Genomic DNA, 22,717 nt, shown 5'->3' with positions numbered 1-22,717 from the left:
ACTCCTGTCCTCCATTAGAACATCTTACATCCTACCACTCAACATCGCCCGCTGTGTTCAATAGCACAGATGATGCTGCATTCTGTCATTACCTAGGTCGACCAGCTTAGGATTTGGGACCCATTTCTCCTGGAGTATGGGGGTGGAGGGTGCGCGATTGGAGACCCCGAATCCTATATCGAAATAGCCTCTTGATCCCACGGAAAAGAGCGTTCCGAGAAGACTTGCTGGTCTTTGTTTCGTTGGCAGTGACATCTGCAATTGTAGGAGAAGTCTTTTCAAGAACAGATGACACGATCGGCGACTTGGCTGTGCTCATAGTGGTGATTTGACTTGTCTCAGTATGGACAGGGGCATCGATCTGGAAATAACCTCCTGTAGCACCCTCCCGATCGTGCATCACCCAGTCTGCTTGAATGATGTTTGACAGTCGAGCCTCATGAATCACCTTTGATTTGGCGATATACGTGAAGTCGCTCCCCGAAACCTGGAAAACACAATTGTGCCATGGGGTTGGAATATGCAAAAGGTCATGGGACGGCTTTGCAATGATCGACAGGTCGTCTAAATTGTCAATCACGCGGGTTTTCGATCGATCAAACAGCGAGATGCCAAATTTGGGACCGGAGTTGACATGAGCGTGGATCGAAAGTCGGACATGCATGGGAAAAAACAATTCCACGAGATTGGAGTAGGCCTGGTTGCGCAACAACATCTCAAATGATATTTTCTCGGCGATCTTTTTCCTCTGTGATCGTGATATCGCCTGTGAGCGAGGATGCAATGCAAGATCCTCCAGCATAAACCGTGAAAACCCACGGTATAGCGAGACAATTGCGGAGTCCTGGCCCTTGATCTGGGATCTCAAAGAGTTTCTGTCTGGCTGACAAGCCAGTGTTAAGCTTTGGCGGCAAAATTCGGTTTCAGTTGAGATGTTTGTGTCAAGGAAGTGTTCAAGGGTGGGTAGCTCTATTTGGCAAGCTCTTGTCTCCCCGAGAACATCCTTGGGGGCAGAATGGAAGATGTCTTTCAGAGACTGGAATGTGACTTCCCCAGGCTGTTGCTCTTGGGTGGCAATGGCTTCATTGAGCTCATGCAGCCGGAGGCCATACTCGTCCACCTGGTCATCATCCACTCCGACTGTTTGACCAAACATATTTAGAACTATCAGACTTCCACCAGGGGGATTCACTCACTGCAGTCACTAAAGACATGTCCATCACTTATAATGCAAATCCTCACACCAGGCTCGTATATAGATTTCAGTCTCCGCGAAACCGAATAGAGCCGCCGCAGGGCTAGCTCTTCGCCGCGGTCTGGAAGTGCTCCGGCAACCTTGTTGGGGTTGGAGGATTTGCAAGGAAAAGCAGGCAAACACATTTCGATAGTCAATCCACGTGAGGTGAAGAAAGAGACTCTTTGTAGGAGATATTCTCGGCCCACGGTATTCCATTGGGAGTTCGAGGGGTGGACCAGCAGTTCATCATTCACAAGATCAACCACCTCTTCTGCAACCGAGGAATTTTTAATGGCCTGTTTGGCCACTAAGGTATTGGATAACCGTGCAATCTGCTGTAAAAGCAGAAAGCAAAAGAACTCGTCAAAACATGAGTCTGAAAGTCCGCTTCCAAGACTTATAGCAACCCCAATGATGACGGACGACACGGGTTGATGAAACTCGTGGATGTTGACAAGCTGAGAAGGGGAAGTCGGCTCATCGAGGGCAATGTGGGGCAACATTCGGTATGAGTTGAACTCTTGCAAGTTGAGCTGTGGTTTGATAACAGACCAGATTGAATGTACCGAATGCTCATGGCCCCCAAAACACTGGATCAGGTCACCCTGATGTGTTCGGCTGTATATGGCAGCTAATCGGTCATAGATACAATCATCCATGCTTGCAATGCCCTTCGGGCCGATTGGTAAGGACTGCATCTTTTGGATGTGAAGAAACCCTCCGGACAGTTATTGATATCCCGTTTTAAACAGGACATATAGGGAGGCAACAGAGTAAGCCTCAATCTCGTCTGACCATGCAATATTACATTTTGGCCCCAGTGCCGTAACCAACAATAACCAACAATACCACGACTCGTAATTATCTCAACGACAATGATATAGACCCACTTGATACGATATTAGGCGAGCCATTCTACATTCAGATTTGGACGAAGCCTTGCGCTCGTAATTGGCTCAGTTGCCATCCTTGGGAGACAAAGGTGAACACTAGAAAAAAACCGGAAATGACTTGCCATAGCCCGCAATGAGGCCAAATGAGGGCATTCATCGAGCTCCAATCTTGGGTCAATCTCTAGCTGCATAAATAGAGCCAACTGACTGAGGAGATATTCCTGACCACCTCTCATATCGAATGCTCCTCATACTCCTGAGTCAGATTTGAGTAACTTTCAAACTCTTGCACGGAGAAAAAGCCCACCTATTACATGATCATGATGAGCACTTGGGCTTTTTTGATTATTTTTGCATTGATTGTACCGCTTTTGTTTGTTTTCACGCCACCACGGCACCCTCGCGAGATACCCTCGGTTCCATTTTGGGTTACTCTGCTGCCAGTCCTTTTTGATGTTGATCAGCAGCAGATCTTCGAGCAATATATTGCGACTCATCTGTATAGACATGGAGCAATCAAACTTTTCTTTGCTGGGCAATGGAACATCATCGTTGAACGACCGGAATTCATCTCGGAGGTGTTGAAGAGAGAGCAGATATACAACAAAAGCGGCAACCAAAAAAAGATCCCGCATAGCGTTCTAGCTGACTTTCTTGGTGAGTGAGCCACTTGCTTCACTCTGCATAATAGGGAACTAGAGACTGAGACAGGGGAACATGTTCTGGCTGCAGGATCGAATATCATTTCCGCGCGAGGTGAAGAGTGGCGTTGTTACCGCACTATAATCAAACCTGGATTACAGAAAGTCATTGACACCAAGCCTATTATTGACAATGCAAGAAAACTACGCGAGACTTTCCGGCAAATGCAGGGAAAGTCTATACAGAAAGGAATTCCTATACAGGAGATTCTTCAGCGCTATTCCAGTGCAAATCTCCTTTGCTGCATCTTTGACTGCCCCGAGCTAGGTGTACGTGGATACTTCACATGATTATTAAAATTCCACCTTTTACTTCGTGTTTGATTTGCTGATCCAAAATGAAAATCCTTAGTCCCAAATGATGAGCATGGAACACGACGTCCTACTCCATACCACTCAATTAACTTTGAAGCGATATTTATTTCGCCCCATCTTCATGAACTTTCCTGTCCTAGACCGACTTGCATCGGTAATACCGTCTAGAGCCAAGGCTCGAAGACTGATACGGCAGTTTTCGGAGCTGCTTCAAGCCGAAGTTATTCCTAGTTCAGGCAAAAAGTTGCAGAACGGTGAGAATGCAAATTGCCTCGGAGACCGACTCAGATCCGCATGGCGCGATGGTACCTTGAATACGAAGCAGCTTCGGGATAACCTAAACGTTCTCTATGTGGCTGGCCAAGAGAATCCACAGCTGCTTATGGTCTCTTCGCTTTATCTCCTAGGAAAGCATTCGGTGAGTCTACAGTCATCTCATACTTTACTATCCTGTCAGATTCATAGACTAATCATAAGAGACCAGGAAATACAAGAATATCTCCGAGAGAAAATCAAGGATCTCAGTATAAGCAACCTGGACGACTTGGATTGGCGATCCTTGCCATATCTAACTGCAACTATATTGGAATGTCTTCGGTTATTACCGCCCATCTCGCAGCTCGTCAATCGATATGTGGCAGAGCCTGCATGTCTCGGAGGTCGCATCCACATTCCCAGAGGCACATACATTGGTTACAATAGCTATGCCACTAACCGGGATCCAGTTGCATGGGGCCCAGATGCGAATGATTTCCGACCTGAGCGATGGGGTTCCACAGACGAGCAGATTTCCAGGAAATACCGGAGTGCCAAGGCGCGGGCCAAATTCATTTCCTTCCATGGCGGGTCCCGCACATGTCTTGGAGAGAAATTTGCTCTCTTGCAAATGAGGATTTCCCTATTTGTTCTCGCTCGGACATTCCGATGGGAGCTTGATCCTGAATGGAAAGACCAAATGACCCCTGTAAGTGCATGGTCCTCTCTGACCCACCAGGCTTGCCCTAATTTACTTCACAGGCCGGTCCCTTGCACCCACGAGGTGTACGTCTTGTTTTTAAAAAGCTTTAATTTCCTGGCTTGGTTGGTCTTGGGCTATGGGTACAGGTAATCATGCTTTCTGTCATGCTTTTTTCTCGATTTGGTAGTGATTCCTTGTTACTAGACAGTAATGTTGGCCAAGGAAATATTCCAACGTTGACTTCGGGAAATTTGCTTCATTTGATCATGAGGCACTGCTATGAGGGTATTTTGTCAGGTAGTCTATCTTAGAACATGTGAAATGCTTCGGAGGCGAAGTCAGCCGGAGTATTCGATCAAACACCGAGATCAGCGAGGGCAGTGCTCGATCCATGGATATCATTTATGATCTTGTAATTTACTCCAGCCCATGTAATTCCACATGCCTTTTCAGCTGGAAATGGCAAATGCTGGCGCAAAGGCGAAATTATAGACGAGGCTAGACTCTGTGTCAACGGTAATTGAGAGTATACTTTTTCGAGCTTGTCCATGATATTATTTGCTAATGATGCACCGAGCTCCACCTAGAAAGGTGTCCACGCTGAATACTTTCAGAGGCCAATTTATATGGTCTGGTAATGAGTGCAATCTCAGCTAACACCCCTATATCCACCTTTTGATGATGCAACGATCAGATCCAACTCTCAATTCTTCCGATTGGCCTATTGACTCAAAGCGACCTTTGCCTGTTCAATACCCTTGGAAATGTCCACCTGTGAGTAAAGTCCCAGTCCAACGAGCATCAGTAAAAGGTTTGGAATCATTGGGAATCGTAGGTTGTGGGTCCGATCCTGGATGATACCCATTACCAAGGGATTGATCCATCCAGTAGCGAGATCCAAGGTAATCTCCAGACCAAAGAACTGGGCTTCAGAGTTCTCTGGAATCATGGAAGAGTAAATGGCACGATTGTATGCTCGAAGGGCACTGCTAGCGGACATGAACAGGACCTGCTCAACCCAAAACTCGGCCTGGTGCTTGTAACCAATTGTGACATGGTTGCTGATTCCAATGCAGCCCCATAGCACACAGAGGATATTGACCATGAGGAAACCGTAGGCATACGATTTCACGGGCAAGCGAAGCCGCGGGTACAGGTACATGAAGCTCAAACTGCCTATGCAGGCAAAGATGATGCTAGTAAATGACCAGACTGAGTATACTCCGGAGCTTCGGGAGAACCCAGTGACTTGCAGAAACAGCGCGCCTATTAGTTGCAAGTGGTTGGAGTATCCGGTATTCCACATAACCCATCCTATGCAAAACTTGAATGCTTCGGAATAGCGGGTTGCGCTTTTTAACAGTTTAAGCCAGTTTCTGAACGCAACCAGCAATGGGAATCGGGTTTTGGAGCGATCGAATTCTTTGCCGGGCATAGATGGTAGGAGATATTGCCCGAGTAGAGCAAACAGGACTAGGCGTGGTCAGCAAAAAAATGGACTCTTTCACTAACGAAAGGGCAGCTCACTTGTAATACAGCCACCAATTGTAATGGCTAGAAGGTAATTGAAATATCCAACCTGCACGTAGGATCCCCGTCCATAGACAAGAATTATACCAATAATCAGGGCGGTCAAGCCGCCAATGTTGCTTGACACCAATGCTAGAACACTGATGGAGACACCTTTATTCCAGGTCGTTCTCTCACCAGTGGTTGCTGCCACTCGGGACTCACGGAACCAGCCTGTGGATCGCATGAAGATTGGGATGTATGACCCTTCAATCACCGTATAGACCCCTCCGACAGTTGTCAAGAAGCAATAAAGGACGGATAGGGCGGTCAGGTGGCTGTAGGTTTTACCCGTGAGCCCTGCAAAAGGCAAAGCCAACGTTCCGAACAGAAAGATCGATGTCATCATCATCGTTTTGCGATAGTCTGGTAAGATCGTCAGCTTTGAATCCCGAGCAACTCGATCGAGTACACCCACTAGCATAGTCTGCCAAGCCGGCAGTGAGAATCGACACAACACCCTCTGTGGCTCTACTGATCGATCGAAGGTACAATCTGGCTTCGGTCAGCCGAAATGATCGGGGGCCACAATATAACAAAGGATTACCCACGTATAGCTGTTGTAGTCAATCTCTCCTCCGCCAAACTTCACCAGACAGCTGATGTTTGTTCCGCGGCGTGAGCATGGTTTGCCTGATCCCGCCTGGTGGCCCAAGAGATTGGCTGCCGAGAGAATTGCTGCCGTCACGTAGTTTGAGACCATGGAAGCTGTTGGGCCAGTCTGTAATTGATCCAGTTTACCATGATTAGCCAGAAGTCATGTCAAAGGGGATCTGAAAAGTCCCTGCGTACCGAATAGCATAGGACCAAGAATGCCCACAGTGCTTTCTTCGAATTGAAGGCAGCCTTCGAGTTGGCCTGCTCCAGGTCATCCGGGTTACTTTGGACATCGCGTTCAGTGGTGCGAAGCCCTTGCTTGTCCCCATCGTCATCTCTATTGGCGGTCTCGTCGACGGAATCCCGGTCAACGTTCATATTGCGGTCGGCCGTGATACCACTGGCAAACAGAACATTCAAATACTCTGAATTGCGAGAGATACTCATTCAATGAGTTTCAGTGTAGAAGGTGAAATACAATAGAGAAAAGAACTTGTAAATGACAAAAAGACAGAGAACATATATACCGTCTTTGTGACTGCAACATCTGGCGACAGGCGCTTTAGTGTTTCAAAATTTGCGGCCATTGAGAGCGGAAAAGAGAGATTACCCATGTCAATGGCAAGACCTGTTGTGGATCCTACCTGCTATTTGGAGTGAGCTAGTTTGAGGGCTTTTACTATGCCAATTCCGTAGAGTGTGCATGGGGGGGGCCATCCTTGGCACTCTATGTTAGCACTACTGTACTCTTTAGCCCCGTTGGACTTAGGATCTAGTGTATTGAGCTAGTATGATTTTGCTTTTCGGTTTTATTCTGGCTCATGTCATCTTTACGATTTCCAAAGAACTGTTTTTTACTTTCGAAATACTGATTTTTCATTTTTCAACCTTTTTTCTTTTCTTTTCTTTTCTTTCTTTTTCCCGAAGAAATCTTCTCAGCTCGTGGACGTGAGCTTTTTTTCCTAGATGGGAGATCGGGTTCGGGAGAATCCGTGTAGGATCCATAAGTATATATAGATTTCCCAACTATATGCTTACTCTCTGAACAATCAAATGCTCAACTCGCATCTGCGCGATGTCGACTTCTGAAATACCCTCTATCAAGGTGCTCCCCGAGACGCAAACTGTTACTGCTTCATCGCCCGACCTCTCTTCCAAGACACCCGTACAAAATGTATGCGAGCAACCCGCACAACCAAAGCCTGCTTACACAGCGATCTCACAATCGCGTCGACGGTTCATTCTCGGAATAATCGCAGTTGCAGGAATATTTGGTCCCCTTGCAGGAAACATTTACCTACCTGCTTTGCCGGTAATGGCCCGGCAGTTTCACAAAACAGAGACAGAGATTAATGTCACGGTAACAGTATTCATGGTGGTGTTTGCTTTTGGAGTAAGTCTTTCCTCTGGCCTCCCATAATACCCATGTATACCTGTGTCTCTAAACATTTTCCTCGCAGCCCTTAGTTTGGTCAAGTTTCGCAGATTGGAAAGGACGCAGACCGCTCTATATCATCTCCATCCTGATCTATATTTTGGCGAATGTGCTTCTTGCGGCCGTTCCAGCCAATTATGGCGCACTAGTTGTCCTTCGAGTGGTGCAGGCTTTCGGATCGTCTGCTGTTGTCTCTCTGGGAGCTGGCACAGTAGCGGATGTAAGACTGACATTTTGGTTGTTTAACCCTTACAAGGAGCTAATTCCAGCTTTTTCACCGGCAGATCATTGAACCAAAGAAGCGAGCTCGAGCAATGTCATACTTCCTTTTCGGGCCCCAATGTGGTCCAATTCTAGGCCCAGTGATAGGTGGTGCTTTAGTCGATAAAACATCCTGGAGATGGATATTTGGTTTTCTAGGTAAATGAAACCTAATCAACACATCCCTGACCTTTCTGACACGGATGATCTAGCAATCTCGGGTGCTACTTTGTGGCTTGTCCTCGTCTTTGCGCTCCCGGAAACTCTGCGTGCACGTGTGGGGAATGGGAGTGTATACACCGACAAAAGCTGGCTTCTTCTTCCTCCCAAGCTCTCCTCTGATCTGGTTCCAGAGTCGGAGAGAGGGCCTCCTCCTCCCAAGCCCACCTTGAAAGGATACTGGAAGCTCTTCCAATACCCCCCCAATCGGCATCACGTGCATGAATACTGCTATCCTCTACTCATCTTACTTCTGCATTGCTATTCAACTCCCATCCGCTCTTGGAGATGTCTACCACTGGTCCAGCAGTGAGGTTGGCGCTGGTTATGTTGTTGTCGGAGTAGCCATGGTGATTGGATCTATTTGCGGAGGCCGGTTTTCTGACTGGAGACGCAAGCAATCAGTTCAAATGCACGGAGAGACCAATATTCACCCCGAAGCACGCTTGAATGACCAAATCTGGGGACTTTTCCTAGCTTCTGCGGGATTGATCATGTTTGGGTTCTTTGTGGAGCATGCACTTCACCCGGCCGCTACTTTGATTTCTACCTTCGTCGGTAAGTGGAGTCATCCGTGAAACAGCCTGGATGACTTGTTCTTATTTTTGAACTAAATAGTCGGAATTGGGATGTCGTGGATGTTTGTTGCGTCGAACGCGTTCTTGACATTGTGTCTTGCGCAGCAAGCTGCAGGGGCTTTTGCTTTGGGCAACATGTTACGCAGCCCTGCTGCTGCTGTAGCTGCAGCAATAATCACACCCTTTGTGCAAAAGATGGGCTGGGGATACTGCTTCCTTGGCTTGGGACTTTTGAACTTGGTTGGGATAGGTTCGATGTTGATTGTTCTACGGATGCAATCCACCCGATGGGCAAAAGCAAGACTAGCTAAGGGGGCGCAAACTGGGCATCAGAATACTTCTCCGAAATCAAACTGATCACAACCTAGAGATGCAATTGCAGACAGAGTCTTCTTGTGTCCGCTACTTGACCAAACAGTTGTTGTCGGTTGATTTCGCTACGAGGTTCCAAGTTCTCATTCGAGAACACGATTTCAGAGAATTAATAACATCCATGGATCTTGCTACTAGGCTGGTTGTCTCAAGAGACTTTGAAATATATAAAGGCCAATAGGTTATACAAATTGAAGAAACACCTCTAAGGTAACACATAGGGTAGGTAGGTAGTCTTGGATGACATTTAAGTAGACTTCCGCAAGCGCCGGGACCTAAATGGGCCGGGCCTTATGCTAATCCTTACCGCCTAGGCGCGGGTTTGGCTTCGTCTGCAGGCCCGTAGTGGCCTCAACTAGACCTTGACAGAGGAAATTTTAGTCCCGTGGGATCCACTTCCATGGGACGAAATGACAGAAATCAATGGTTTACGGGTGTACAGTGTAAAATCACAATGTATGAATTCTCTAACTAACTAAAAAGAACAACCTGCTTCAATTAGTTGGGGGTGGGGTTTAGTCTGGAATATTATGGCCATATCCGTCAGTCCTCTGGAGTCAGACTGCAACATAACCCATGCCTCGGTGGTCTTCTGGTTGCTCAGATACATGAATTTGTAAGCGTCGGATTTGTATACGAGGTTGGTATCGACTACATCATTGTAGTAGACCATATCTCTGGCTTGTAGGTCATGTTCGGGGTTAACGGTGGATGTATCCACCATCATCAACGGCCACTTCTTGATGGGGCCCTCGATCGATTTCCAAACTCTGTCCACAGTCTATTGTCAGAATTGTATATTGAAAAGGACCCGAAATTCACTAGACTTGCGTGACATATTGGTATCTCATCTGGAGGAATCCACTAGAGTCCTCATTGAGTTCTCTCACAATTTTCGAGGTCCCTTCAGGTGTCGAATCTAGCTTCGAATTAGTACGATGCATACCATAAAGCCGGGCGGTAACATAAAGGCTTACCAATGTGAAGGAGACTTGCTGGTTGCTCCCATCTGTAAGGCTTGCCCGTTGATATGGGGAACTTTGGATGGCTCTTCCGTACCTGAAGGTTTGATTAGACGGCACGAAAAACTGACGCACATTTCGATGCTCGCCAATGACTTACGGGGTAGTCATGAATTTGAACCCGGGTGGCACCCAGACGTTCTTTGAGAGATTCAGCGACCTGGGGTAAGTATCGTGACTCGACAGCATCGCCGTGGCCAAACTTTTCCGCACTCATTATGTCTTCTAGATCCATCACCACGAAGCCATTTTTCTCGATCGAAAGGTCTCCCTTGCGATTTCTGATATCCTCTACTCGAATGTCGTGGTGTTGTGAGATCTGCAAATTTTTCCGTGGGAATTCATTCGGGGGGTCAAACCGGAGCTCATACGGCTTCTCTCTACGATAGAGATCGAGCCTGTCTAGACAGCAAATTGAAGTGGCAAGGGATTGCTCGCTCATTTTTGGCGTAGTGCAAGGGTTCTGGATGATTTCTGGAGAGGCTGGAGAGGTGTGAAGGGAATAAGTCCGGCCGAGGAGACACGAGGATACTACCCGTGATGTTACCATGATAACTCGGAGCGAAATGCATGGCAAATATTTTTTAGCGCCGCAGTAATGATGAGCTATCAACCACCATGCTTTGCATAATGCATTCAAAGTGCGTCAGGAGGTCACTTCAGGGGTGATGAAAAGTGAGGGGGGTGATGCGTCTCCTCGGCGCTATGGCTTGTGGTTGGGAAAGGGAAAGTGAGGCGTGCCGCTAAGCCTACCACACCATAGTATCTGAGCGATGTTAACCTTGAGGGTTCTCTTTTTATCTTTAAATAAATTTCTTCTCATTTGACTGGATTCCCTGGCCCTGTGACGAGTTACTATACCCATTCATTCCATGCCATGGCTAGTGCGCAGCTACGAGAAGTGCGCCATAGCACTAGTCCGGAGACTCTGTAAGAGATCTAAGCAAAGTGTTTACGATATTAAGCAATTCCTAAATATTAACAGTGTTATTGTTGTTCCCGGTGTTGGCACGGCGAGCCCAAGGACATGGTTTGAAGGGAAGGGTGAATCATGGCTTGATTTTCTCCCTAGCAGTGCATTGCCATCACCCGCAGTCTATCAATACAATCACGGGCTAAACTCAGGTGAAAAGGATTCCCAAATTTGGCATAATGTCCTAGAAAAGGGCCTCGGACTGCTCGAAGCTCTGTTGATGCTGCTCGGGAACAAAGAGAAGGTCTCGCCCACTTTGCTTCCCGACGACTTTGAACTGACAAAGCCGGTACATAAATAGTTTCAATCTTGTCCAATTGTATTCATTGCCCATAGTTTAGGGGGAATTATTGTCAAGCAGGTGATTTTCTTCGAATTGGTTGTGAAGGCCATGGACGCTGATTCTTGCAGTGCCTCACCAAGACACTCGAAAGGACAACGGACTTCCAGGACATCGTACGTGCGACAGCAACATTTGTTGCGATAGCAACGCCGCATTCCAAATCAGTTGAACCAAAAGATTGGAACCAGCCGCAAGCTACTCGCGGGGACTCATGGCTATCGTAAAAGAGGATATCCAGCATCTGTCAAAGACGCGACCCGCTTGGCAGATTTGCGTTTACGCTTCGAAGGGGTCGCGACCAATCTTCACATAATAACGTTCTGCGAGACAGAGGAAACCCCAATCAAAAGCTTGTTTGTCCGAGCATCCAAGGCATCCAAAACAGTCGTCAGTGTTTCGTATATCTCATTTTACTTTTTTGGGCAAACGCGGTACTAATAAAATAAATTAGATTGTGCCTAAGGAGTTGTGCAAGGTGAACGCTCGCTTGGAGGAGTTTGTCGAGGTTACAGCCAACCATCTTGATATTTGTGAAGTGATGCCCTGGCCTTTATTGGAAGAGCACGTTCGAAGAGCGGTGTCAACAGCCACATTCCGCATCAAGACGGTGCTAAGCGAAGGTCTGAACACCTATATTTATCTTTCGGAAAGCGTTACTGTTACTGACTCGTGCAGACCAAAGCCGTTCTTTGCTGGACAGGTTTACTATCGCAGATCATACCGCTGCAAACCAATTGCGGAACGAAAGTGAACATCTCGGATTGAAAAGTACAAGCAATCAGGCCACCGCTGCCTTCAGTGAAACACGGAGAGACGGCATGGCTCACTTGCCAGATTTTTCGACGGCTAGAAGAGACCCTCGTCTCCCTTGCCATATTATCCCTAATGCGAAAAATAGAGACTTCTATGGCAGAAGCGACGTTTTGGCCCGAATTGATGATTGTTTGACACCATTTGATGATAACAAGGAATCCAAAAAGGATGTCAAGACTTTTGCTCTTTGTGGACCTGGTGGTATGGGCAAGACTGAAGTCGCTAACGAGTTTGCCATTACTCATACTGAAGTGTACGAGGCCATATTCTGGGTTTATGCCAAAGAAGCGACAACGCTAGCCGATGAGTTTAGTCAAATCGCGGAAAATCTCGGTCTTGTCTTGGAAGGTACCGCAGATGCTAGAGACCCAGTTGTCACTCGTGAACTTGTGAAGGGCTGGTTGGAAAAACCGGTTAGGTCCTACAACAAAACGAATACCGACCCAGAGGACGAGGTTTCCTGGCTTTTGATCTTTGACAATGTTGAAAATCCTGACGTGATCGAGGAGTTTTGGCCACCGACAGGCAGTAATGGGTCCGTACTCATCACTAGCCGAGACCCTCTAGCAATGACACCTTACTATCAAATTCAGGATGGTATTGATCTACCACCCCTGAGTAAAGAGGATGCAGCAGATCTGCTATTGAAGTTGACCTGGCGTGAACAGGATGCTGAAGAGCAAAAGCTGAGTCTTCCAGTGGCTGAGAAGCTTGAAGGCATACCCCTTGCGCTAATTCAGATTGCTGGTGTCATTATTCGGCGTAATCTCACCTTCATAATTTCTTGAATCGATACAACGAGGAAGAGACACGCGGCACACTTAGTAACTTCCTTAGTCTATCGCTCGAGCCTAGTCACATAAAACGCAAGAACTATGGTTATACAGTCTGGGCGTTGGAGGAGCTGAAACATAGCTCTGGCCTTCTGGATGTGATGGCATTCCTTGGTGCGGACAAAATCTCCGAAAGATACTTGACAGAAATCATTGGGACAGCCCAACTTCCAGATTATTCCCAATCTTTGGCAGAATACCAGGATGCCAGGAGTGAGCTTCTCACATCTTCGCTGATAAAAAACGATCGATCAGCATCGAACCTGACAATCCATCGTTTAATCCAAGATACCGAGAGAGCAAAAATGATCCCAGATAGATCGACGCGCGTCTTCTCGGCTGTAGTTAATCTACTAAAGACGATGTGGCCAGCTGCAGAGCTCGGAGTCCGTCACCATGTAGCTCGCTGGAAAGACTGTGAACCGCTGTCGCCGCACATACTACAGTTGAAGGAACATTTTGATCGCGCCGGGGAAAGTTTGAAGTCACGTTGGAAGAAAAACTTCGAATTTGCGAATCTACTGAACGAATTGGGATGGTGAGTGATACTTATTAATTAGATCACATCCTGATATCAACACACATTTAATCAATTATAGGTATTTCCAAGAACGAGGGTACACACCCGAGGCGATGGAATGCTACCGAATATCGCAGGAAAACATCGAACACATCATCGACGATGGAAGTCACCAGAGAGCGCGTGCTACCCACCAGATGAAACGTGAAGACAAAGAAATGGCCCTGCTTGCCGAGATTCACAATAATATTGCTGGTGCGGCGACAGAATACAACGATCCTGATATGGCAAAGAGTCATTTCCTCACATACAACAAAATGCTGAAAGATGAGCACGGCGGTCTGAATACAGTGGAAGATTCGAGACTCACAAGTTCTTTCTTCAATGTAGGAATGAGTTTCATGATGAAGGGGGAATATGAAAGCTTCATTGTGTGGCTCAATCAAGCGTTAACGGAAGCGGAACGACTCCTTGACATCCGAAAGGTCAAATCAGCTAGGAGTCTAGCCTTGATAAAACTTGGTTTAGCGTATTGGCTTATGAACCGCCCAGAAGAGGCTTCTGAGAGACTGGAAACCGCGCGCAAAGAAAGAGAGGAACTATTTGGGCCTAACGATCGCCAGTCCATGATGTGCGTATCTTGAAACAAATCTAATGGCACGAACAAGAACACTGACTAACATGCAGTACTGGACGGGTTTTATACGGCTTAGGCAACGTTCGACATAGTCAGGGCCTTCTTGACGATAGTCTAGACTATCATCAGCGAGCGTTACTGCATTTCAAGGAGACCGTCGGGAATAACCACCACCGCACAGGAAACTCATGTTTCAAAGTTTCTGAGCACTACCTTCGGATCGGGAATTTAACAGAAGCTATGTATGTGATATAACGAGCGACGATATTTTGCGATTCGCGACTAACATATTGCGCAGTGAGCTCCTAGACCAAGCAATTAAGATATTTGACCGGCACCATTGCTACCTTGGGGAGAGGGGGCGATCATACTTCTTAAAGAGTGCTGTTCTAGAGCAACAAGGGCAAGACGAAATTTCGCAATCGTGTCTTCAGGCTGCACGCACTCTCTACAACACCCTGAATGGCGACGTTTCTGGTGCGGATTTAAAACTGCAGGACTTTGATATTCATGTCCATGTGTGGGGACGCTGAGCGTGCTTATTTGATTACAATATGCCTTGGCCACTACCCGAAGTGATCAAATCCATGTCAACTAGGCCTCTATTATCAAGAAAGAAAAAAAAGGGCCTTTGGACTATCAATATGTCAAGGGAAAGTCAGCGCAGTGACGAAAAATTAGTAACTATACACACGCCTCACTCCCGAGATAGCTGATCCGAGATTTTAGGAGCCACTCAAGTGTTCAAATGAATAGTATAGTAAAGCAAAGGATAAGCGCTATGGTTGAGAGTAGATTTTTGACTTCAAGTCGTCGCCGACGATGACATCGGATGTTTCGTAACCACACGAAGGACAGATCACAAGACCACCTTAACTTGAGGGACGCTCGCGGAAAGACTGCATACCAACAGAATTGAGATTGGCACCCCTAGAAGATCACGAGGAGAGACCTGAAGAAAAGAGCAGTTGGGACATGTCAAAAAATTACTAGGACCACTGAACTTAGAATGGAGCAACTACGTGAATTTATAAGCGATCGCGGTTTTCTACTCTCCCTCGATATCTATCCGGCGAGGTCCCCTTGGATTCATAGAATCCGCTGAGCATATAGTACAAATCCAGTGTAGCCATTTATTAATTATTACTCGCAACCATACGATTAAACAGCCCGTCTTCTCCACGAGCTTCATTGCCATTACAGAATGGATTTAAAAAATCTACATATGCTATTACAAATTCTGACCAAATGTATTCCAAGATACCAAGATTAGTTACTGCCCACTGCTCCAATTTGGCGACTGAGAGGTGGGTTTGACATAGGGTAAGGATCCGGCCTGTATTCACTGCTTGGTTGAGTGGAAGGTTACCCTCAATGCCATACTACAACAGTGTCAAATGATACAAGACAAGATCTTGTTCTAGCCACTCGCTTTTGCTAGAGGCTCGTCCTATGGCTAAAGCTGAAGGAGCTGATTATGCAAAGTGTCCACGACGGAAACTCTAAGCGGATGACACGTCTGTTTTCGTTTAGCCACACGGCAGAAGCGCCTTAGTCGGAGATTTGATAAGACCTATATTGACTGGTCCTTCGATCGGGCAGATCTCTTTCTTGATGGGGAGAAACTGAGACTCATTACTTCTTCAAAAAGTATAGAGATCCCCCGAGGCTATCAGCCGCTGGATGGAAATTGGAAATATAGGATACCTGTTCAGGTGCGCTACACACTTCGAGGCTCCGATAAACTAGAGTAAGTGGACATATATACTATTCAATATGACAATCAACTGAATTCAATAAACTACGTAACACAGCCTGGACCTAGATATGCGAAAGTATATGAACAAGTCATTCGATACCGACGAAACATCAGTACGTGGGTGACAATGATATATAAAGTATGAAGGCATACAGCTTGTTTCCAATTATGGATTGCGCCGATGCATGGCTTCGGCTTCTTCGTACTTGCCCTGGCGGGAAAGGTATAAACCAAGCTTGTTGATACTGGTCAACCTTAGTTTATACCGGTGGGCGTGTCCGAATTAAATTGGGCAAGGGATTGGATAAAGTGAAATACTTTTTTATAAATTTCGATCTATATTGTGGGGATAAAATTCACGCAGAACGTAGAAACTCAGGGTAAATAGCAACCCTCCTGTTCGCCTCGTGACATCATTGGGATCAGATCAGGGAACGATATTAGATGCAACTGTACAAGGTGTCATCCAACTGGAACAGGTATGGATCTATCATATTGGCGACAATTTCTTACGCTTGGTTGACGCAGCGGCATTGAAGTTAAATTGGCCGGGCTTCCGAATGTAACACCGCTGAAGAAGTATCGGCCATGCAAGCTGCTATGGTTCGGATATCTCGGGGTGAGAGTAATAATTAAACAGTTTCTTCAATTAATGAAGTAAATTACCCAACCGCCTGCAATATATATACGGCTATCTGTCCGCTTCCATCCTCGCAACTAGCCCTACCTGTTTACAACTGGCCATGTTGCTCACTTGGGATTGGAAGAAGCTTTTCGCCGTCCAGGCTCTTTTCGCACTCGTCTGGGCACAGGCTCCCCAGGAAAATTACGATGTCATCGTGATTGGCGGGGGTCCCTCTGGCCTCAGTGCAGCCAGTGCGCTGTCGCGCGTCCTAAGAAAGGTAGCCCTGTTTGACTCGGGAGAGTATCGCAATAATCCCACCAGACACATGCACGATGTCATTGGAAGCGACCGTACGTATGTCCCTTCCTTGTTCTCAGAGGAAATCTATTAACATTCCGGGCTAGATGTCGTTCCGGCTGAGTTCCGAGAAGCTGCCAGAAAGCAAATCTCTTTCTATAACATGACGACTTTCTTCGACCAAGAGGTCATAACTATGCAAAAAACTGAGAACACTTTCCATGCTACGACCGCCAATGGCACCTACACCGCACGCAAGGTCATCCTGGCCAGCGGCCTGAAGGATGACCTCCCCAACGTCCCGGGGCTCCGGGACGCATTCGGCAACGGCGTGTTCTGGTGTCCATGGTGTGATGGGTTCGAGCACCGGGACCAGCCGATGGGTGTCCTAGGAGATCTCTCCGATGCGTATGACAGTGTGAAGGAATTACACCCAACTCTCAACAAGGACATTCGCATCTACGCGAACGGCACCAACAACGCCGCTCAACTCAACCGGCTTAACAGTAAAAACAGAGACTGGCAGAAAGTTTTCAACGCGTACAATGTTACTGTCAACGCTAAGCCCATTCTGAATATCACGCGAACACAAAGCGGGAGCGACTACCAAGACTCGGCAATTCGGAAGGAATTTGACAAGTTCCGGGTTTACTTCTCGGACGGAACCTACGAGGAACGGGGCGCATTTATCACCAATTACGGTACTTCTCAGGCATCCAATCTGCCGGAGCAGTTAAAAGTTGGGTTTTTGGGGAAGAAAATGAACACGACGGCCCCTGGCTTAAGAACCACTATTCCCGGAGTCTGGGGTGTGGGTGATGCCAACAGCGATAACAGCACCAATGTCCCGCATGCCATGTTTAGCGGGAAGAAGGCAGCCGTTTTCTGCCATGGTGAGTCCGGATTCTACCCAAATGTGTACACTATTGCTAACTCGGTGCAGTTGAAATGGCTACGGAGGAGCTGGCACAAGTCAGTGGCAGCCCGGCCAAAAGAGCAGCCATGCTTGATGACCGGTCTATACATGAGCGGACCGCGAGACAAATGGGTGATGAAGTCGGCGATGTTTACAGGAGACTTGCCCGCTTCTGAAATCTCAGAATATGCGTACCTTTGCATGCCCACAACGGCATCCAAGCATTGTTTGAGGAGCAGAGGATGTTCCGTGGATACACAGTCCTGTATGCTGAAAAGAATTCTGCGTCAATCGATTTACTCAACGTAGGGAGGAACATGTATGGGATGCTGCGTCTAGGTATTAGTACTTGTTGAATAATACTAAAAAGGGTGCCTCGTACCTTCAAGCGCCTTGTGCAGCACCCGGTGAACCGCGCTTGGGAAGCACACAAGGCGCAGTCGGAAATAATATTTTGGCGGCGCTAGAAAGGGCCTTTCTGGTTAATTTGAACTAGCCTTCCGCGCACAAATCGTATATCTGCGACACTTAATATATACTGCATTGTGTACAGGCAAGCTCAGTTCCAGCTAAGCGCAGGAGTGGCGGCAGGTTGAATACCTTTTTCCATATGGACAGTCGGGCTCTCCAAAGGTAAAGGGACTTCACTATCCATTGTGTGTTCGAGGTGTATACCAGATTTTTTCGAGCTCTATTTCATATATTATACTTGGGACGGCCTAAGTGAGTTAGCCCTTATCACCCCTAGGTAAATTGCTACCCCGTTCTCGCCTCTATCATCTCGGTCTCCAGAATTCACATCCATATCACACTCACCCCAGAGTGCCGCTGAGAGATGCAAAAACAAAAGGAATGCAAAAACATACAACAGTGAGGATTCGCTGGTGGTCACCCACCCAACTACTAACTCACCGGCGTGTGGCTTAAGTACGGCTGAGCGGACGGGAAGCCCTGTTTTCCACACCCTATGGTCGTATGTATAAGGTTACAAGTGGAAAAGAATGATAGAACGACACAGGCTGGAATCAATTGGTTGTGGATGAGAGGATGAGAGAGCTATGTGTATGGGTGACGAGGGTGAAGCTCAGGCTGAGACCAGGAGACAAAAGGTCGAGGATCTGGCCTACAAGGTTAGCTACGTCAAAGCCGAGCTTGGAGCAAAACAAGCGAATATGTCTGCAATGTATATTTTAACGGATATATATGTGATGTGTATATGGAAGGGGTATTGGATCTAGACTTCCATACTTCCAGTTTGCCGTCCATGGCCAGGTCGTTATCTGATAGGGATCAATTTCAATAAGAAGTCTCTTTTAACCCGCTAAGACACGGCATATAGAAACACCGGTATAGTCTTTTTAGCTAGAGCTAGATCCTCTATATTGTTTATATTTCTATCTATCGACTGGTCATGACAGAATAATAATTACATATGTATTGCCTGGACGAAAAAACAGGGGGAGGGCGTCCATCCCTCAAAAAGAGAAGAGAAACCAAATCTATCTATAATGTACAAAGTTACGTCCCACCCTGAACTCCAAATGACCCCCAATCTATCCATAGTGTACAAAGTTCGGGCTTACAGGTCTCGGCGACCCTCAGCTCCCGGTGATCCTCAGCACAAATTCATATACGCCAAGCGTAATGACAGCCGAGGGTAAAGACCGAATCATATGGGGAGCCAAGCCGCCATACAATCCCGCCATACCTTCCTCTTTAGCGACCAAACGGAAGCATTGCAGCAAGCCCGTGTATTTGGCCCGGCCATTCTCCACAGGCGCCTGACGCAATCTCGTTCGAATAACCTAAGGATGTCAGCGTGAGACGAGAGACAACGGCTTGGAATAGCGTACCTCATGGGGATATGTCATTAGACCCGCGGCTAGCTTTGCAGAACATGCAGCACCGCTAGTACTAACCCAATGGAAGAATTCGTCCAAAAACGCAGTTCGTGTTCCTTCGGTAGTTTCTAACGACCGATGAAAGCTGGTTTTCAGACGTTCGTAAAGCACTAAATGCAGAGCCGTTTCAATCGAGCCGAGATAGCTAGCGCTTAACCCTCTGTAAAACCCGCTTAATCCCTCATTTCGGAAGACCTGCCGGATGCAATCAATGCTATTGCGATATCGACGAGTTGAAACGCCCCCGATTTCTGTTTTGTCAAGTTGTAGTCGTGTTTTGACCAGCCATATAGGATTTGTTGCTGTGGAGGTTGCTATCCCCGCGCTAATTGCAGCCTGCGCGTGGACGAGCGGGGAATCTTCCGTATGTCCTAGCATCTTAGCACCGAAATGTTTGCAATTCCCGTAGACATAAAACTTGATCGCAGTCGCCGGGACCACGCCGGCCATGCTTGGACCGAGGCCTCGGAAAAAGGCTCGCCAGCCTTCGGCACGATAAATGGAGTTGATGACCTGCATCGTTCTGTGATTTGATCCGCGTGGTTGTACTGTCTGTAGAGGCTGATTTAATTGATTGGAGGCGCTAGTGTTTTTGGTTCGATAAAAGTCGGATTGAAGGCGTGTTCGCAACACGTCGAGGGGCGACGTCACGATAGCAGTAGCTAATCCACCGCTCCTTTATTGAAAATGTCAGAAAAGTCAAGATGACCAGCTGGAAATGACTTACGCGCCTGCGAGAAGGTGCACCGAGGGTGCAACCGTCTTCTTTTTTGCAACATGGGTAGAGGTACTTGGTTTCACTCTATCTGCATACCGGGCCTGGTCATTGGCCTCCATGTTGATATCAACGATGATAAGACTGCGGAGAAAGGGCTGAAAACATTTTTCCAAGACTATCCCTATCTATCTTTCTTATCTATTCATCACATGATGTGTGACAAATGATCGCGACACGAAAGCACGTGATGATAAAATTATCACATGCAAAAGAGGACTACCCAGTCGAGAGATATATATCTAGGAATGGTGCTCGACCTGTAGGTAACTACCAGTCATTTAAGATAGAAAGCTTATAAGTGAACACTAGACTAGACACGTAGCAAGTTGATAGCCGAATAAGTGCACTAGCTAATATATATCGACACCAGGTGCTAGGTTATACTATATATTGTACAGACACTATCCATATACTACTCGGGGAATCCTATGTTGTATACCACATGGGTCTTGTTGACATAACATATAAACAAAACATCAAATATAACAGCCCAAAAAGACACCGGAAGCAAACCCAAATGTACCAAGCTTAGACCCGAACTCACAAGCTAACCGAAAAACTAATTCGACTTCCCCGAAAACGAAACTAGAGCATGATAAGACTCAGTCAAAGGCCACAAACCCTGAGCAAAACCAACCGCCCCAGCAACAAGAAGCACGTAATAAGCAACCGTCCACCCAATACCCAAACCCCCATCCCCTCTCACCCCAACTTTGACATCATCAGGATCCTCCTTACTCCTAGTCACAGGAGGACCAATCGACTCAGCAGCCTCCACACGGCCCCAGAACCTCGGTAATCCACACCAGTTACAGAAGCTATGGATGACAACAACGGCCAGCAACGAGCCCGTCCGCAAATAGACAAAAGTCGCATACCAGCCGAAGATAGTCGTGTAGCCGAACTGGAAGAGCGACCGCAGTAGCGCGGCCAGCGCCGGCGTGTCCGGGTGCGTCAGACAGAACTCGTAGAAGTGGTGCACGTGCGCGATGCCGAAATACAGCGGTGCCAGGAACACGATTCGGCCCGGCGAGGTGTGTGCTAGTAAATGTAGCGGTACCATCGCGGATCGGAACATGACTTCTTCTGTGAAGGGGCCCTGGGAGGATGTTAGATTGTTTTATGTTTATGTTTAATTTTATTTTTTGGTCCGAAAAAAAAAAGGGAAGAAAAAAAAAACCCTACCGCAACAAAATTCCTCCATCCAATCCAGCCACCCAGACTCTCGGAGAGCTTACTAGGCCGGAACCAGAACTTCCATTCGCCTTCGACAATGCCACGCTCGAAGAGCGGGCCGAGGAATAGAATGGCGGTTAGGAAAAGACTTCGAAGCGTCTCCAACAGGCCGACGGGCCACCAGCCGAGGAGTCTGAGACCGGCGCCGAGAGAGGAATTATCCTCCTCAACGATGACCCAGAGGACGAGGACTGAGCTTACGATACATGAGCCCGTGACGGCGCGGATGCGGGCGCGAATCACGGACGGGGCATCGCGACTGAGACTTGGAGATGGGCGGGTTGTTGGGGAGAGATAGAATGGTAGCACGTAGAGTAGTGTGAGGATGACCTGGATGGGTTAGATACGAGTCTTTTTTTTTTCCCTTTCTTTTTTCTGGCATTTTTTGGTTGTCTAGGAGTCTACATACAGATAGAAAAGCGACCGTTCGTTCTGACAGGGCAGGTTCATCTGGATTTGTTAGTTGACACTTTTTTTTAGGGTTTCCCCCTGACTTACCCTGCTTGGAGTATAGACTCTTGAGTCGAGCCATTATCCCTACGGGAGCCATGATCAGCAGAGTTGGGGGAGGTTTACTATTTATGGGATTGGAAGTTATCTTAAGAGGGAAGTGGATGTTCTTTGTTCCTGTTACCGTACGGAGGGGAAGATGGTGATTGGTTGGCAATGGTACAATACAGTATGGTATTGTTATAGTGCCCCATGGACTGGTACAGGGGAATCAATGGGAATTCCTACGATTGTTCTTTTTGATATTCGCTAATATTCGATTCTATATATATCTATACATCTATATATAAGTATATATACTAAGAGTATAAGCAATTCCAACAGCTCGAACAGGGGTTAAAAGCCAATTCGAACCGGTGGACCGTGCAAATACAAGATGTGATCTCTCACTCCCCCCTTGAGTGTCATTCATTTCAAAT

General features: G+C 47.1%; 10 protein-coding genes across 10 annotated transcripts; 5 read left to right on the top strand and 5 right to left on the bottom strand.

Annotated features, from left to right (window-relative positions):
* Window positions 1-106: 106 nt before the first annotated feature.
* Window positions 107-1,935, bottom strand: N7519_007712 (isocyanide synthase family protein; the record flags this gene model as incomplete). Its single annotated transcript, XM_057294488.1, has 2 exons — window positions 107-1,140; window positions 1,197-1,935. 2 exons carry the CDS (start codon window positions 1,933-1,935, stop codon window positions 107-109), a joined length of 1,773 nt encoding a protein of 590 aa, XP_057149299.1.
* Window positions 1,936-3,189: 1,254 nt separating this feature from the next.
* N7519_007711 (cytochrome P450 oxidoreductase) lies at window positions 3,190-4,214 on the top strand (the record flags this gene model as incomplete). Its single annotated transcript, XM_057294487.1, has 3 exons — window positions 3,190-3,564; window positions 3,631-4,110; window positions 4,164-4,214. The coding sequence occupies 3 exons, from the start codon at window positions 3,190-3,192 to the stop codon at window positions 4,212-4,214; spliced, it is 906 nt and encodes a 301-aa protein (XP_057149298.1).
* A 611-nt stretch (window positions 4,215-4,825) lies between these two features.
* N7519_007710 (uncharacterized protein) lies at window positions 4,826-6,717 on the bottom strand (the record flags this gene model as incomplete). The annotated part of the gene is made up of 5 exons (XM_057294486.1): window positions 4,826-5,577; window positions 5,632-6,039; window positions 6,092-6,168; window positions 6,225-6,394; window positions 6,466-6,717. 5 exons carry the CDS (start codon window positions 6,715-6,717, stop codon window positions 4,826-4,828), a joined length of 1,659 nt encoding a protein of 552 aa, XP_057149297.1.
* A 628-nt stretch (window positions 6,718-7,345) lies between these two features.
* Window positions 7,346-8,358, top strand: N7519_007709 (MFS transporter; the record flags this gene model as incomplete). Its single annotated transcript, XM_057294485.1, has 3 exons — window positions 7,346-7,663; window positions 7,731-7,925; window positions 8,179-8,358. The coding sequence occupies 3 exons, from the start codon at window positions 7,346-7,348 to the stop codon at window positions 8,356-8,358; spliced, it is 693 nt and encodes a 230-aa protein (XP_057149296.1).
* A 48-nt stretch (window positions 8,359-8,406) lies between these two features.
* N7519_007708 (MFS transporter) lies at window positions 8,407-9,120 on the top strand (the record flags this gene model as incomplete). The annotated part of the gene is made up of 2 exons (XM_057294484.1): window positions 8,407-8,743; window positions 8,804-9,120. 2 exons carry the CDS (start codon window positions 8,407-8,409, stop codon window positions 9,118-9,120), a joined length of 654 nt encoding a protein of 217 aa, XP_057149295.1.
* Window positions 9,121-9,610: 490 nt separating this feature from the next.
* On the bottom strand, window positions 9,611-10,599 carry N7519_007707 (putative CmcJ-like methyltransferase; the record flags this gene model as incomplete). Its single annotated transcript, XM_057294483.1, has 2 exons — window positions 9,611-9,916; window positions 10,258-10,599. The coding sequence occupies 2 exons, from the start codon at window positions 10,597-10,599 to the stop codon at window positions 9,611-9,613; spliced, it is 648 nt and encodes a 215-aa protein (XP_057149294.1).
* A 435-nt stretch (window positions 10,600-11,034) lies between these two features.
* Window positions 11,035-14,809, top strand: N7519_007706 (uncharacterized protein; the record flags this gene model as incomplete). The annotated part of the gene is given in 10 exon segments (XM_057294482.1): window positions 11,035-11,087; window positions 11,143-11,419; window positions 11,432-11,590; window positions 11,618-11,860; window positions 11,925-12,093; window positions 12,188-13,048; window positions 13,093-13,657; window positions 13,719-14,270; window positions 14,327-14,518; window positions 14,575-14,809. 10 exon segments carry the CDS (start codon window positions 11,035-11,037, stop codon window positions 14,807-14,809), a joined length of 3,306 nt encoding a protein of 1,101 aa, XP_057149293.1.
* A 1,969-nt stretch (window positions 14,810-16,778) lies between these two features.
* Window positions 16,779-18,049, top strand: N7519_007705 (NAD(P)/FAD-dependent oxidoreductase; the record flags this gene model as incomplete). The annotated part of the gene is made up of 3 exons (XM_057294481.1): window positions 16,779-17,010; window positions 17,065-17,850; window positions 17,901-18,049. 3 exons carry the CDS (start codon window positions 16,779-16,781, stop codon window positions 18,047-18,049), a joined length of 1,167 nt encoding a protein of 388 aa, XP_057149292.1.
* A 1,422-nt stretch (window positions 18,050-19,471) lies between these two features.
* N7519_007704 (uncharacterized protein) lies at window positions 19,472-20,611 on the bottom strand (the record flags this gene model as incomplete). The annotated part of the gene is made up of 3 exons (XM_057294480.1): window positions 19,472-19,678; window positions 19,727-20,450; window positions 20,502-20,611. 3 exons carry the CDS (start codon window positions 20,609-20,611, stop codon window positions 19,472-19,474), a joined length of 1,041 nt encoding a protein of 346 aa, XP_057149291.1.
* Window positions 20,612-21,111: 500 nt separating this feature from the next.
* Window positions 21,112-22,338, bottom strand: N7519_007703 (CAAX prenyl protease RCE1; the record flags this gene model as incomplete). Its single annotated transcript, XM_057294479.1, has 4 exons — window positions 21,112-21,651; window positions 21,738-22,118; window positions 22,198-22,238; window positions 22,287-22,338. The coding sequence occupies 4 exons, from the start codon at window positions 22,336-22,338 to the stop codon at window positions 21,112-21,114; spliced, it is 1,014 nt and encodes a 337-aa protein (XP_057149290.1).
* Window positions 22,339-22,717: the final 379 nt, after the last annotated feature.

Source organism: Penicillium mononematosum (assembly GCF_028829835.1).
Source record: "Penicillium mononematosum strain IBT 11891 chromosome Unknown utg000003l:1.0-8172316.0:1.0-8177699.0, whole genome shotgun sequence".
Lineage (NCBI taxonomy): Eukaryota > Fungi > Ascomycota > Eurotiomycetes > Eurotiales > Aspergillaceae > Penicillium > Penicillium mononematosum.
The sequence above is the reverse complement of the archived record's forward strand: the minus strand, read 5'-3'. Positions and strand labels throughout refer to the sequence as shown.